Genomic DNA, 17,388 nt, shown 5'->3' with positions numbered 1-17,388 from the left:
TCTATCACAATTCTTGAATTAGAGGATGATATGTGAACGTGTTTCTTGCGCGCAAAAACAGAGCGTGGGGGTTGTGAATGTAGCTTCGAAAATTCTAATATTTACCGATAGGGCACAGGAACAGCGCTTCCAGGAAAAACACACACACACACACACAGAAAAAAAAAGTGAAACGAAATGAACTGGAAAGCGCGTGTTTTCTTTGTGTAGGGCTATACAGTGTGTAGTGACTGGTAAGAGTTGTGAATCCTTTTGTTTTGTTCTCGTGTTCGAAATTTTGTGTATAAGAATGGGTGATAGTGCCGTAACGAAAGGCAAGCCGTTGCATAGTGATGCAAGAGACATTGTTTTTAATGTTTACAACTTTTTTGCATCAAACAATAATAAATCTGATAGTGTGCGTGAAACCTCCCGAGCAACATGTGTCAGTGAGAGATCCGTGTGGCGAATTGTGAAAGAGAAGGAGAAAAGTCTAAATACAGGACAACCCGTCGTGACACCCGGTAAAGCAAGACCAAATACCCAGAAAAGGCAAACAAATTTTAGATTCTTTCGACGAAGCAGTAGTTCGTAGAACAATTCACAATATGTATGCTGAAGGCATTGCCGTGACCGTAAATAAATTATTGTATGAACTTAAGAAAAGCATTAACGTCAAGGGTTCTGAGTGGCCATTACGACAAATACTGCGCAAGTTGGGTTTTAGGTTTAAAAAACATTCTATTGGGAATAGAAATCTGCTTCTTGAAAGAAGCGATATTGTCGTTTGGCGACATAAATATATACGCGAAGTGAGGAGGTTGCGCGTAAACGAACCTCAAAGATAATTTGTGTACTTGGATGAAAGTTTCGTTCATACGCATCATACTGTACCGAAAGTCTGGTTAGACTCGGAGGGCTGTGGAGGGTTACGAGTTCCGACTGGAAAAGGTCCTCGGTTCATTCTCGTCCATGCCGGTAGTGAAAACGGGTATGTAGAAGGTGCAAAGCTGGTCTTTTTCTCTAAATCAAGTGCTGGAGATTATCATGGTGACATGAATGGCGATAAATTTTTTTCGTGGTTTCAAGAGCAACTCATTCCAAATTTACCAGAAAACTCAGTGATCATTCTTGACAATGCTCCATTTCACAACAAACAAATTGAAAAAGTTCCAACTTCCAATAGTAGAAAATCAGAAATGTTGTCCTGGTTATCGGCTCATAATGTACCCCATAGTCCGGATTTCTTGAAAGCTGAACTTTATGAATTGATAAAGAAAAATAAACCTCAACATGTAAAATATGTTATTGATGAAATTGCAACAAGCAAAGGACATAAAGTAATAAGACTACCGCCATACCATGCTGACCTTAACCCTATTGAATTAATATGGGCAAACGTGAAGAAATACATCGCTGTCAATAACAAAACTTTTACCAAACAAAGTGTAGAGAAGCTTATTGAAGAAGCTTTCAAACAAGTAACGAAAGAAGACTGGAGGAAGGCTGTTGAAAACTCGAGAAAATGGGAACAGTTTTACTGGGAAAAGGACTGTCTTATGGATGAACGGATTGACAATTTAATTGTGAGTGTTGGAAGCCATTCAGAATCCGATAGTTCTGTAACAGACAGTGATCGGGAAGACGGGCCTGGAATTTATAGCTACGATTCAGACGACCTCAGTTGCTCACCAATGATAGACTAAAGGTAAGAGTAAATTATTTCTACTTGTATTGTTGTGATTTATTGTGTACATTTTAAAATATTCTGATAATTGTTAGTGTAATATTATTTTTTTTCTTTCTTTGTCATAACAATGCACATATATACTAGAATTATACAAATCAATTGTTATCTAAATTCTCCCATAGTTTGCTAACAGCATATTATTACACTGCAGTTTCGACGTGACGTACGAAGCGTTCAGTGAGCTTTCTAAGTACTATTTGTGAGTAGCGTAAGTTGGTAGCCTTGCAACTGAGAGCGCTGACGTCACTGTCAAGATAATTCTCGGGCACTGTTTGCTGCACAGAACTTCTATTTGTGTGTGTGAATGGCTGTGTTATTAATACCTATACATGGAGTAAAGGTACTGGGTTTGTTATTTACTTCTTTCATTTGCATAAAACGGGACAAATACTACTTTCTTCCATCTACTCACGGGACGGTTTTTTACCAACAGGTTCAAACATTCTAGAAATTTTACACCACTAGTTCAGACACACTTGTACTTGGCCCAGCATTAAACTCTGATGTTAGTTCCGAAGCAGATCCCCGCCTGTCTTGTTTTACCAGTCTGCTCAGCCTAAACGTCCGACATATGTAATGAGGTGGGGGGGGGCGTCCAACACCTCGACGTTTGGGCGTCGTTTTCCCTTGGTTTCGCCACTTGTTGAAGACACTCACCACAGCACTCCTCGAACACCTAACAAGTCCTGCAGTTTCCGAAATTCTCGTGCCGAGTGTTTCTGAATAAGTACTTTTTTCAAAATAATATTAAAAATTATAGAAAAATTTTCGAGACATTCGAGTCGAGTCGAGATTTTTACGAGCTGTCTCGACTCGACTCGAAAATTCGAGTCGAGAAATACGTTTGTCTCGACTCGTCTGGAATTGTACAACGTGTGTCTCGACTCGTGCGCATCCCTAGGTATTGCGTCGTATAGAAGTGTGGACCTTCTGCAAAACTGCGCTATATTTTGGTTTCATTCCGACAAAAACTCAAATGCTGCGCAGACCCATTATGTAATTTATGCTCTTTATGGGAAAGATACGTTATTTAAAAAAAATAGCCAAAATATGGATCAATTGCTTTCGTTCTGGAAATTTCCATGTATAAATTCTACTCGCACTAGGGGAAAAAATTACAAAAAAAAAGTGGATGATGTCCTAGCAAAACTTGAGCAAGACAGACTTGTAAGTAACGAGGGTGCACCGACATTGCGCAAATTTTCCCACGCTTATCTGTTGACACAGATAAAGCCTTAATGAGCAGGCAACAAAATTGGAAATTGCGAAAAAAATCTTGTGCAACGTTGCCATCATTACCATAAGTATATCGACTAATAAAAACAGTCACCAAAATGCAAGTCGTTTTAACAAAAAAAAAAAAAAAAAAAAAATACAAAGTAATGGATAACAATAGCATTTTCAGTCATCTATATTATATGTGTGCAATGGCGTCGTTAGAGAGGGTGACTGGGGAATGTGTCCCAGTCATTCATTTTCCGTATCATATCTAACTGTAAGATTAAAACTGTAAGAATATAGTTATTGAAAGCAAATAGTTTTGAAATACTGTAAGGAAAACAAACATATATAAAATAAACAATATATATAAATATTTCTAGAAATTATAAGGCAGGAAGTTTCAAAATTGGAACATCATGACACACTTGATCATAAAGAAATTAAAAGATGCCGAGACGTTATTTATAAAAATCGAAGAAAGGTGACTCCTCGTCTACCCAGAAACACCGTAGAGGCTATACAGCAAATGGTTCAGAAGCAGGATGATATAGCAATTGACGGAGAAAGATTCATCTTTGTTGATGATGAAGCTAATATAATTCTTTTCACGTGTAAGAAAAATATCGAGTAAGTATAATTTCATTTATAACCATTAACTTTGAAATGAGTTTCATTTACAGCATCAAGAAGTAGAATAGGAAGTAGTTGCTTGAACAGAAAAGTTCCTTTTTCCGTCTTATTTCCAAATTATAGTAAAATAGTTTTTTTTTTTTTTTTTTTTTTTTTTGATTCTCACAAAATATATCGTAACATAGCATTTCACCTAACGATATGACACTACAGTCTTGTTTACTATTTTCTTTTCTGACACTAATCTTATTTTCTTTTCAGTTTTCTGTGTGAGTTCAGCGGGTTAGAAGTATTTGCAGATGGAACTTTCACTTATGCTCCTAAGCATTTCACACAGTTATATACAATACATGCATATAAAAATGGATATTATCTACCTCTATGTTTTGCATTTTTGCCGAAGAAAGACAAGAATACGTATGTGGCCATGTGGAAGATGATAAGAAACTTAGACAGTAGATTCGACTTGAAAATCATTTACGTTGATTTTGAAACAGCTGCTCACGAAGCCATCAAGAATGTGTTTCCAAATTGTGACATTCGTGGCTGCAGATTCCATTTGGGACAAACATGGTGGCGGAGGATTCAAGCCGACAATGATCTGCGACAAGCATATATGGATCCAAAATCTGAACTAGGTATTATTGATATTATTATGGTCTATTATTCTTTATTATTAATTTAATAATACCATGTGGACTTTGTTTTGTTATATATTAATACAGAATACAGTTGAAAATAGAATCTTATTCTGTTTGACTGAAGAATCTTAATTCAGTCACCATTCTTAAAAGCAAATAAACTGCTGTTCTAATAATGTACGAAATGAAGAAATTATAAAGCCAACAGTAAGATCCATCAATTTCACTACTTTCCCAATGCTTGCTTATTCTAACAAATTATTATTATTATTATTATTATTATTATTATTATTATTATTATTATTATTATTATTATTATTGCTTTTCTTACAGGTTCATGGATAAAGGCATTTTTTGGGTTGCCATATTTACATCCAACAGAAGTATCAGATGCCTTTACTCAACTAATATCAATGACGCCGGATGATACAGGGCATAAATTTTCCGATTACGTCCTAGAAAACTACATAGAAGACGGTTGCAAGTAAGTAGCTTCCTTTTGAATTTCATCTATAGTAGCACATGCTTCAATAACTCTTAATACTGCAAAAACTGTTGTCCTAGTTTGAACACAACATTAATGGTTGTGCTGATATGGTATTTTCTCTCAATGCAACTTAATTATAGTGAAATTTTCTTCTGTCTTCATGTAAGACGTAGATTAAAATGCAGGTTTTGATAGTTGTAAACAAATTACGGACCAAGACTATAAATATTTCTTGAATCTAGTGTTATAAATGTTTTAGTGTTTTATATAAATTGTCAATAATTGTGTGCATGAACTAAGGATCTTTTTATTTTATTAATTTTAGGTATCCACCTGTCATGTGGGCGTCTATACCATCCACGATGCGTCGGACGACAAATGGACCAGAAGCTTTTCACAGACATTATAATAGTCAATTTTACTTCCCTGCTCCTGATATTCATACGGTGATTTCTGCTTTGTTAGAGATCCAAACGGAAACTGCCATGAAAATAACGTCCATATTAAAAGGAATTTCAAAGGCCCAAAGACCAGCAGAAGTCAAAAGGAGCGAGTTTGTCATGAGGAAGTATGCTGAGTTCAGGAATTCGCAGAGAAACTATGAGAAGGCACGTATGACATTTTTAAAAGCTGTAGGATTTAAATTTCAAGCATTCAAACTGTAAAATGAAATTTTCTGTAAATAAGTATGTTGCTTTGTAAATATTAGAATGCAATAAAATATATCTCATAAAGGAATAGCTTTATACATTTCATTTCGATGCAAAATTTCACACAATTCCTTAAATCCTGTTGTTGGCAACGTCGCGGCGGAAATTTGCGCAATTTCAGCACTTTCTGCTCCTCGTTAATAAGACATAAATTACTTAGATTATCAACGATCTAATCTTTAGAAAAATTTGCGCAATGTCGTTGCACCGAGTAACGATATCACCAATGACCTCAACACCCATTACGTAACAGTGATAAACCATTTGGAGACAGCTGGCTATAAACAGAAACTTGATGTTTGAGTGTCACGTGATTAGACTCAAACACATTTACTCGATCGAATTTCTATCTACGAATCTCTACTGAAATATAATGGACTCGAACCATTTCTGAAGCGTTTACACACAAGTGATGAAAAGTAGATACGGTGAAAAAAAGTAGTGGTTGAAGTGAGAAGGTGATCCATAATTTGTGGCAAAGTTTATACCAGTGCTATTCAACCGGGTATACGCGTACATTTGGTGGTACGCGAAGAGGTTTCTGGGGGTACATAATCCTAAAATAAGCATATTTCCAATATTTATTGAATTTTTTTGCCTTCCAATGGTTTCTCAGCGTTAACATCAATAAAAACGAAGCACAGAACTGCTTGAATCCAGAATCAGGTTTGATTCTCGCACTCTCGAAGATTCGACCAAGAATCGAGGAGTTGGCGTCCCAGAAACAAGCTCAGTCATCTCATTAACAGATTAGTTCTAAAGTTATTTTTAGTTTTTGAATTTTTAATATTGTCCCCAAGTTCAAATTATCAGGGAGGATGAGGAGAAAATCCCCGTCAGTAAAACTGGATGGCTCCCATATGTTTTGAAATTTCCCATGGTAATTTTTTTTCGGATATGCATTATATCCCCCTCTACGAGTCTTTTGATTGCCCTTTTGTTGGGTCTCTATTTGTCTCCTTTTAATCAACAGAGCGTGTATTAAGTTTAATAAGTTCATTTCGATTTCTTTTAAACAGCTTCAGGGGTACACAACTGGATGGCGAACTGTAGCGAAGAAAAAAGGTTGAATAGCACTGGTCTATACTGACGTTCAAGAAGGTTATGTTATGCGTTTGGTGGGATTGGAGGATCATAGTTTTAATTCGAGTTAAGTAACTTTCTACCTTAGAAATCAATAGGCCTATTATATACGGGAATTATGAGAACAAAGTATATATTTCTTCATTCACACCTACAAAAAGTATGATTTGGCCATTTTAAAATGTATTACAAGAAACAAATGAACTATTCTATTTGTTAAAAGAAGACTGCGGAATGATTTCATGTTACGACTTAGAGGATGATAGTTACTTAATTAGAGTTTAGCTGGTCTATTTAAGACATGAATCCACAACTCAACGTGGGATCCGAACCACATGAACTCTTACCCAGAATCCTACTATGGTTCCTCGCGCTCGAGAGGATTATTAGTGTAATAATGTTTCCATGGTTGGATTTCTTGTAACTTCCGTATTGTTTGGGTGCATGAAACCTGTGGCCAATTATACGGTCTAATGACAAAAACGAAATGTTTTTGCCCTTTACTTATGACCATGAAGCTTACATCATTTTCGAATGTTTACGGTTGTTCTATACACTTACTGATTATTACAAGTGTATTTCAATCTTCTTAGATACAGGCGAGGCTAATTGTACTTGTTTAGTTACGGTAGCCAAGAAGGGCATAATAAAATCCTAAGTAGTGGTAGGCCGTACTTAGAGAGACACACAAACGAATTTATATTTATGGTAAACAATTCAGCCAAATTTGAACGTCAAAATGTGTTGTGTGTGTTATATATTTTTATGAATACATTATTATACTGTTATACAATGGACCTGAATGGGCATAACAATCTTGTAACTCTCTCAAACATTGTATTTCTTCCATCTGATCACAGTCTAGGACAAAATATAAAACATTAGTTTGGAAATATTAGGAGCACATCTGTGGTCATTAATGAAACAAGGCTTTCAATTATGGGCACCTTCTATTACTTTCGTTTCTTTGAAAGAAGTGAAGTCTCTCTTCGTAAAAAATGTCTCTTTTGCGATTTATACAAGAAGCGTGTCACTTCACGTACACAATTTTTTATGAACATGAATCCAAAATCCTGCATATTATCAAAGAGAACACTTTAGGATGGCCATCATAGGGTTTCTTCCCTAAATGCTAAGTCTGGTCCACGTCTTGTCAATTATCATTTACTATTGACCAATGTCAAAAACAGGATAAAAGTGATTTTTTTTTTGTTTTTGAAAAAGACGGTAAATAAGAAAAAATCACTCCCTCTTACAAAACAGTGTGTATCAGTGGCATACATAAAATTCCATCAAAGGGTGAGTTTAAGCACCCAAGCTCATATTTCAGAACAAACGATTTTTGTAAAGCTGCGATCTTAGTATCTTAGTACGATGACTGTTTATTTTTCCTTAATCTCTTATTGAAGAGATACTTAAAATTCAGAAGCTTCTCCCTTGCATACGACAAAGATACGTATGATCAGCTTAGCTGTTAATTAATTAAACGTGGAAATACTGATTTTGTTATCTCTTTTATCTCCTAAGATTCATATTGTTTCTGCAAACAAAATGCCTGGTAAGGCATATGCATTACAACAACTACAATATTTTACGTTAAATAGAACGCTTGTTTTGTGATTTGCTTACGTTAAATAGAACGCTTGTTTTAATTTGCTTGAAGGAACAAAGTTAAAGATTTCGACTTCTACATAAAAAAGTATTGTTATTTAATCATTGGCAGTGTTGTAGATAGAGTCAAAATGCTGTTTTTACATCGGAAACATTCACAATGGAAAATTTAAAGAAAATTTCTAACAGGGGTATCGGCCAGTGTATATACAATGAACATACCATCTTAGCATCTTCCAGTGTAGTGCTGGGGAAGATCCTTAAAAAAAATTCCTTTTAGTATGACTGGCAAAAAATTAAACCCGAGACCACATTTATAAGAGAGAATGGTGTCAGTCGCCGACACTCGCTAATTAATATTAGGATTTGAAAACTACAAGAAGGAAACCCTCTCTCTCTCTCTCTCTCTCTCACACACACACACACACACACACACACACATACATACATACATATATATATATATATATATATATATATATATATATATATATATATATATATATAGATAGATAGATAGATAGATAGATAGATAGATAGATAGATAGATAGATATAGATGTATAGATATAGATATAGATATATATATGTATGTATGTATTAGAGTTATCCTTATTATCCGAATTCCCAGTAATTTTGAGTCTAGCCCTGCTAAAATGATTTCATATCAAACCAAAGTACCTCTGAGAAAAATGAGCTGTATTGAATAAGATTAGAAGTGCCCCAAGTGACCTCAAGTTTTAAACGCATTTAGCCTACAGTATGCATTATGAGTAAAAGTCAACTGGCAAGTTTGGACTGGCTTGAGGGTGTGATACCATATATTAGCTAGGAGTTATGGAGATAAAACCACATGTATTACTATATATTAACATCATGGCAGCCATCTTGAAGTCAGTCAACTAGGATTCACGTCCAAAATTTTTAATAGTTAGGGGACATGTGACATAGATTTGGGGAAGCTTTTCAGCACAGACACATATCTCGCGTAATTTTCAACTTTTATCCAATCATTTAATAATTATTACCTTCACAATATTTCTTTATTAACTTATAATTTTCTTTCAATGCCTCATGTACTGTAAATGCATTAAAAACTGTAAATACATTACTGTAAATGCATTTAAAACTTGAGGTCGAATGAGGCACCATTTAATATTATTCAATTGAGTTAATTTTTCTCATGAGTTACAGTACTTTGGTTTGATATGGAACTACTTAAGGGGGTGCGACTCAAAAACACTCGGAAGTAAAAAATAATAACCATTTTAATTTATCTATCTATCAATCTATGTGGAAAATCTCTATTCCGAGAATTGCGTTTCTCTTCAAGAAATTTCTGCATCCACCCTGAAACATACAGGGTAGCCGTTCTATAAGAGTTCCGACACCTATGGATAGCATACTCTAGCAGACTATACAATATAAGAAAACTTTAAAAATATAAATGAATGGAAATATACAACTATATATATAATTTTCCATCATTCTGTAAGCTTTAGTTATTTTAGATAACTAAAATTTTACTTTACGGTTTATATTTTGGATTACTCATATATCCGTTCAGTGGTCATAGTTCATGAAATAAATTTTATTTCGAGTGGAAACTTTTACACTATCTAGAGGCGTCTATGGTTAGCGTGCAGTAAAAAATATTGTTCAGAAGTCACCATGAGCGTCGAGACACTTGTCCCACTGTGTCAGTAACTTACAAATGCCGTCCATGTAAAATTTGGACGGCTGACTATCAAACCAATCACGCACAGCATCCTGAACCTCAGCGTCAGACTGAAATCTCAGATCTTTCAATGAATTCTTTAGAGGCCCAAAGATGTGAAAGTCACAAAGTGAAAGGTCAGGGCTGTAGGGCGCCTTGAATCGTTGAAACAAATCCTGGACTTGGTTTGCAACGTGTGAACGCGCGTTGTCATGCAACACAATGACTCCAGCGGTCAATATACCAGGCCTTTTATTTTTGATGGTTCTTCGTAACTGTGTCAAGGTCTGGCAGTAGCGTGCGGCGTTGATGGAATGTCCTGGTTCCTTCAAGTCGAGAATCCATGACAATCAAAGAACATAGACACCATAACTTTCCCCGCAGATGGTTGAGTCTTGAACTGTTTGGGACGTGGAGATAAGGGGTGTTTCCGCTGCATACTGGAAGACTTTGAACTCGGTTCAAAATGATGGCACCACGTTTCATCCTCAGCAACAATGCGTAGCAAGAAATCGTTACGTTCCAAATGGTAACGTGACAAATGTTCAATGCTCCTCCAACTTTTGGTCTTCCATCAACATCCTGGGGATCCACTGCGTGCACACGTTATGATACCCCAGATCTTTCACAATTTTCTGAGCAATACCATAACTCATGTTTAACCCGTTCGCTATGGATTGAATACTAATGCGTCTATCCGCAGCTATAGCCGCATTCACCTTTTCACGCGTGTCTTCTGTGGCAACAACGTGGGCTTGATCAGGACGAGGATAATCAGTGGTTTGTTCACGCTCCTTCCGAAACATTATGGCCCATTCCACCACTGTTGTTTTGGAGACGCATGCATCACCATACACGTCTTTCATACGCCGGAACACTCTGGTTCACAACCTTCGGCACTCAAAAACTGGATGACAGCACGCTGCTCCTGTTTGGACGGATTGGGGATCTTGAACGCCATCTTTCACTCGTTATACCTGCAAAATGGAAACACGTATCAACAACATTCCTACACCCAACACACAGGGACATTAGCCATTACACACTATTAAACAAACAATATCCTCCTACACACTATACCAATAATACATGAAACTAACGAGTTTCAGTTGATCGCCCCTTATATTAATATATGGGGGCACCAAAATCTTTTAAGTGCTTAGAACCTCTAAGGGCCTTAATCCAATCCTGATGCAACATCTATAAATCTACGGATCATCATTGGTCTTTGTATACCATTATTATCTGTATTTCAACAAATAACAGCAATACCGATAGTCTAATCACCACAGTTAAGCTATGTAAGTAATGTGCCATATTGTAAATTTCATTGTATACCAGAGAATTGTATTATCATTTATATATTCTTAAAATATCAATTCTATACTGATTATAGAATCAAAATGTTACACAGAATTACCAGTTTGCGTATTTATTAACGACGTTATGATAACATCTTAGAAATCTAAATATTTATTTCAATATAAAGTATGAACAAGTGTTTTTTCACATTTTATTTATATACGTTGTTTCTATTATGTGCAATTTCCATGCGTAGTAGACAACTAATCTAACGTAAAATACATCTTCGCACACTATGCACTATGAATATGTGCTTTTGCAAATTTGAACCTAAAAAAGGAACGAGATTCATCTTACATTTTCATAATTTTTGTACGTTAAAATGACTATATTACAAAACAAATACTAACTGTAAAAGAACGAGGTGACTGGTACTTAGGTGTACATCTTAAGATATGAAATCTCAATTAAAGTTAAGAACCACTTTTAACCTTCGGTGCATACTGTGTGACAGAAATAAGGGTGTATATGTGTGTAAATATTGTGGATAAATCCATATACAGGCGTATCTGCATGTTTTTAATTTTACAGGAAAGTGATTTGAAATTCTTCGTATAACGTTAACACTACGGTCAAAGCTTTCTTGGTACAAACTTTCGCAATAGTGTCGAAAATGAAATGAGTACAGGTAGTACGGTAAAGTATAACGTTATAAGAACAATTTCAAATCGCTTTCCTGTAAAATTAAAAAAAAAAAAAAAAAAAAAAAAAAAAAAAAATGCAGATACACCTTATGTTGATTTACCGACGACATGTGCGCATGGCTTTCTGGATCCGGGGTAGAATAATGCAAGAAAGAATAACCAAAACAGTGAAAGTTAAACGAATTTTTTGATTTGTAATGGGATACTGGTACCGTACCATCTTTCAGAAGATATTATTGATGAAGTTTCTTCAATTGTTCACAGATGGCGCACAAGTGCAGCACTCAGCTAACGCCACCACGTGTAAGTTCTCTGAAGCTTCTTGCAGGGAGACTATCTTCATCTACTTTGAGTGGCGTAAACTTTCGTCAAAATCTTCATTTCTTCCTGTATCTGATGCGAGTCAACGAATGATTTGATAGTAACTTTGTTTTATACCTGAAATTGGTGGTCTTTCGTCCATAAGATCTAGAAAGAGATCACCTTGGAGGTCGCCCACTGGGTGGTGTAAGAGGGTGCAATTGTTCTTCTCTGGATTTTTAAATTGTGTTCAGTTCTAAATGCATTCAAAACATTAGCTTGACTTACTCGATCAGAACATTATTTAATATATTTATATAAAATATACTATAATATATTCCCTATAATTTACAAAGTTGAACATTGTGCGTAAACACACGGTACTTCAAGATGCGTAAACACACGATCTACATTCCGAAGTCAGTGAACACTTACTCGCTGTAAACACTGACTGCGGAATGAAAATCAACCGAAAGGACAACATTCTCCTGTATGAGCTGACATTTAAAACAAGAATAAACATGATTGAATATCATTGATATAGCAAACACCAAGAGCAATGAGTACTTACGGACTTTTTGTCAAGTGTGCATTTTGATTTTCCTCACATTATGCTGATAGCGGCATTCTTCACCAGTGCTGCTGTGGTGTGATAAGGAAACGAGCTTGAGACCCTTTACTGGGCTAACCATTCATCCTACTTTATTTTACTTCACAACAACGAATTTTCAGTTGAATTTGTGAACAAAACACCTCCTGGAGTATGACATCATTACTTAGAGGAAGTACGGGTATAGTGGACCCGGGCAGGTAAAGTAGACCTCCTGTTTTTCTCCGGAATAAATAAGGACAGCGAATTGGTAATACTGTGAGAAAGTGTCACTCTCGTCCCCAGTCATCTACGTAAATTTTTAGTAAGGAGGCCGTTGAAGTCGAGTCAGGAGATATTACTATATGTATGAAGAAGATTTTAACATTTTTCAAAGATATGTTTGTTTACGATTTGCTTCTTATAACCTGTACATGCAGGATTATATAAACAATGTTGTATCACGAATGAAATATCACTGTATATTATATTAGCTTGGTGTGACCTTAAAATGAATACCATGTAATTTATTCAAGAAACTCGCCATTTTTTATTTAAAAAGGAATAACTGAAAACTTAATTCAACGTAAGTGAAATTGTTGTGTTCAAACATTGTATAAATAAACAAAGAATTGTTTTCTTCTAATACTATTCAATACATGTGTATATTGACAAATTTCTGTTTAAAAATAAAAATGAGGGTCCAAATTGCCCGCACTTCCTCCTCTAATACTTTGACCCCCTTCTCCTCAAAAACACAAAACGCGCTTTGTTGTGTGTATAAAAAAGAACTAACTATTCCCAAAATTTCACATTTTTTAAATCCAGGCCCATTGGAGATATTGGACAGTGAAATATACCAAATTGGCATAATTCCCCAACTTGACGATTTTTTCAGGCCTTTGGGAGAAGCTACAGGTCTGTAAATTTTTGTGTATTAACTTATGACCCCGGATTACATGCACACACAAATTCAGATCTCTACGTCAGTTGTTTCCTCTTCCCAAATATGTCTTCAATGTCCAAAAACGTTGTAATTGTAGGCCGTGATATAACTGCTTTCAAATGGTTTTAGGCAAAAATGCTAAAGAGGACAAAGTTTTAGCTCTGTACGAGTTGGAGACGTCAGGCAATTTTCAGTTTAATAGGAGAATTACGTGCTGAGATATTCAAAACAACGTAAGTGCCTAAAATCGAAAAAAACGCAAAATGGCGGCAGCCGCTGCATCGCCTCGGGATGGTTTTGAAGTACCCTGATATAGGATAAACATTCATGAAAAAATAGATTTTTTGGAGATGATCGAGCGGCACTTGCTTGATCACTTAGAATGGATTGACTCATTTCTAACTACAGTAGTATGGCCTTCATGTTGATGAGTTGACTTCTTTTATTTAGTAGTATGCCATGAAAGGAAAAATATCTAAACCGCATCAACATACTATAATAATTACAAACTTCCTAAATATGATAATTAGTGCAATACTGATCACTAACATAACCAGAAATATATTTCGGAGAGCACTAATAAATATTAAACTTCCGGACAATATAGGTATGAAAAACTATGGCCAGGCAGATAACTCACGTTTAATTGAGTGAAGAATGACCAATGCATAGGTTCCCAGGCACCACTATTTTTAGTTTTCTGCATCGGAGTTCAATATCTCTTAATTCAGATAGCTCCCTAATTGCCTCTATATGCTGGATCAATACTAAAAAAAAATAGTGCTTCCAGCGAAGATAGAACCAAGGTCCATACACACCGGTTACAATCCGGCTAAACAGCAGCTAAATAATAATAATAATAATAATAATAATAATAATAATAATAATAATAATAATAATAATAATAATAATAATATAAAGTTTCTTTTTTTTTAATGCTCTCTATACGCAAACGCAGATGGTAACGAAATATAGTCGAAAGGATTAAGAATAAGTTCTACCTAATTTGCTTAAATCTTCTGTTGGGTTAAAAATAGAACTTATGGGAAGTCAGTTTCTCTTGTAGAGCCGTAACATGCTGAAGAAAAGAAAATGAAATGAAATCTTTGTTTTACGCTAAAGGAGACGGTGATGATGAAAATGAATAAAATAGTAGAATAAAGAAAGGAGGAGGAAACGGGAGAACCCCGAAAAAAAACATCGCATATAATGTTTACCCACTACAAAGCTAACTTAGCACTTGCCCCTAGCTCTACCACTGACCCACCACGGCCTATGTCTATATAAAAAGACACAAATTGGACATGCTATATAACAGCAGAACCCGTTTCAATATCACTATACTGAAGGGGGGAAGGCTTGAGCCGAGTCGGCACCCTATCTGCACTCTAAAAACGATATAGCTGTAAGAACCAGAAGTTTGATTGAATGAAACAATATGGCTGCAGCAATACTTATAGCTGGGAGAACAATATTATATGGTTAAAAATATAGCTTTATCAACGAAATACATTGCTATCGCAGTCATTTTTATGATGATAACACTTATGTCAATTATGGTACTTGTAATTATAAAACTACCATGTAATTGAAAATAACAAGACCATCTCAAGATTTTATAATTACTATAAACCAAATTGGTGCTCTTATATGGAGCATTGGACTGTATGGTTCAGAGACTTGGACATTACGGAAGTTATAGAAGAAATATTTAGAGAGCTTGCTTCGAAATGTGGTGTTGGAGGAAGATGAAGAAGATAAAATGGACAGAGAGAGCAACAAACGAACATGTTTTAAAACAGATAGGAGAGAAAAGGACACTTTTAGCCATCATCCTTCGTAGAAAGGCCAATTTGATTGGACATATCTTGTGAAGAAATTGCCTTCTTCACACCGCCATAGAAGGAAGGATGGAAGGGAAGAAGCGAGGAATAGGAAAAAGAAGAACACAGCTGATCGATGATTTGAAAGATAGGAGAGAATATTGGGAGTTAAAAGAGGAAGCTGAAGATCGACAATAGTGGAAGAAACATTTTCAGACCCAAATCTAAAATTTAAAAAAATCCTCATTAGTCCCAGGACCTGCCGAAAGGCAGAATATTTAATAATAATAATAATAATAATAATAATAATAATAATAATAATAATAATAATAATAATAATAATATAATAATAATAATAATAATAATAATAATAATAATAATAAATCAAATTGAAAATCCCATCTTGGCAAAATAACACAGGAGACTAATATGCGGCTCAATCTTCTATGCCGTCTAATAATTTTTCTAAGTTTTCAAGTAAATTTTCAAGTAACTACAAAAGTAGATACTTGAAAAGAATACGATTATACAAGTTAGGCCTAATACAGGGTGTTTGAAAAAGAGCTCACTAGTTTTAAGTATAAATTTAATTGGGAAATGAATGAAAACTTACATCAATGAGTACATATCATGAAAGAGAATTCCTTCAAGTTTTGTTTAATGTTGGTAGACTTCAACGTGGGATCCATTTGTGGCCCTGCACACGTCGAGACGATATTCCACTTCTCGCCACGTATTCACCAACATTTCAGGTGTAACTGTCCCAACCGCCGCGACGATTCTTTCCCGCAAATGATTAATGTCTCTGATCTTTTCACTACACACAACATTTTTTATGAGGCCCCAAAGGAAAAAGTTCAATGGGGTTATGTCTGGGCTTCGTGATGGCCAAGGTATTTGACCAGCCCTGCCTCCAGGAAGGTGGATACTATCCACCTTTCTGGAAAGCGAGTGTCAAGAGCCGCACGCACATGGTTACTGTAATGAGGTGGGGCGCCATCTTGTTGGAAAAACACAAGCCCCTTTTCAATATCGTCCATTTGGGGAAAGACGTACTCGGTCAGCATGTCATAGTAAACGTCCCCGTTTATTGTTTTTTCTACAAAAATAAAAGGACCAATCACTCGATCTTCCATCAAACCGCACCAGACATTAAGTTTGGGAGAGTCACGTTGATGCTGAATAACTTCATGTGGATACTCTGCCTCCCAAATTCTGTAGTTATGACGATAAACTGTTCCACTGACATGAAATATAGTCTCATCAGAAAAGATAATCTTTTTTAAAAAATTGACATCACCATCAATTCCGTGTAGAAAGTTAGCAGCAAACTCATACCTTTCGATTTTATCAGTATATTTAATTTCATGTAACAGTTGCAATTTGTAGGTGCGCAACTTAAATCTTTTACGCACAACATCATACACAGTACCTTTAGACACTCCTAATTGTAGACTACGTCTGGCCAATGACTTCTTCGGGCTCCGAACACAAGAAACACGGACCTGTTCAACAACATCTTCATAAGTTCTCGGTCTGATTTTGCTTTTAAAACACTACCGGTTTCCTTGAAAGACTTTAGCCAATGACGGATAGTTTTTGCTGTAGGTGGTTCACCACCATACTGACGTCTAAAATTACGTTGCACTGTTATAACTGACTCAGTTTTCACAAGCCAAATAACATACTGCGCTTTCTGTTGCGGAATACACATTGTTGCTGAGTTGCTCGGCACTGCACGCCTGCCTTGACTGAATTGAGGAAACAGAGGAAAAAAAAACATCACTGGTGCCGTCTCAAAGTCAAGCAGACCTACCAACTGCAGGGGAGCCAAACTTGGAGAATTGATGAATCAAACACCACAAACTAGAATAGTGTATGTCACTTTGTACGGAT

General features: G+C 35.7%; 1 protein-coding gene across 1 annotated transcript; it reads left to right on the top strand.

Annotated features, from left to right (window-relative positions):
• Positions 1-1,034: 1,034 nt before the first annotated feature.
• On the top strand, positions 1,035-1,685 carry LOC145685306 (uncharacterized). The gene has a single exon (XM_081757678.1). The coding sequence runs from the start codon at positions 1,035-1,037 to the stop codon at positions 1,683-1,685; it is 651 nt and encodes a 216-aa protein (XP_081613804.1).
• The last annotated feature ends 15,703 nt before the right edge of the window (positions 1,686-17,388 follow it).

This window comes from Thermobia domestica, chromosome 5 (assembly GCF_964235325.1).
Source record: "Thermobia domestica chromosome 5, izTheDome1.hap1.1, whole genome shotgun sequence".
Taxonomy (NCBI): domain Eukaryota; kingdom Metazoa; phylum Arthropoda; class Insecta; order Zygentoma; family Lepismatidae; genus Thermobia; species Thermobia domestica.
The sequence above is the reverse complement of the archived record's forward strand: the minus strand, read 5'-3'. Positions and strand labels throughout refer to the sequence as shown.

Excerpts from the sequence above, each read along its gene's own strand:
- LOC145685306 (XM_081757678.1), top strand. The coding sequence starts at position 1,035 with ATGAATGGCGATAAATTTTTTTCGTGGTTTCAAGAGCAACTCATTCCA.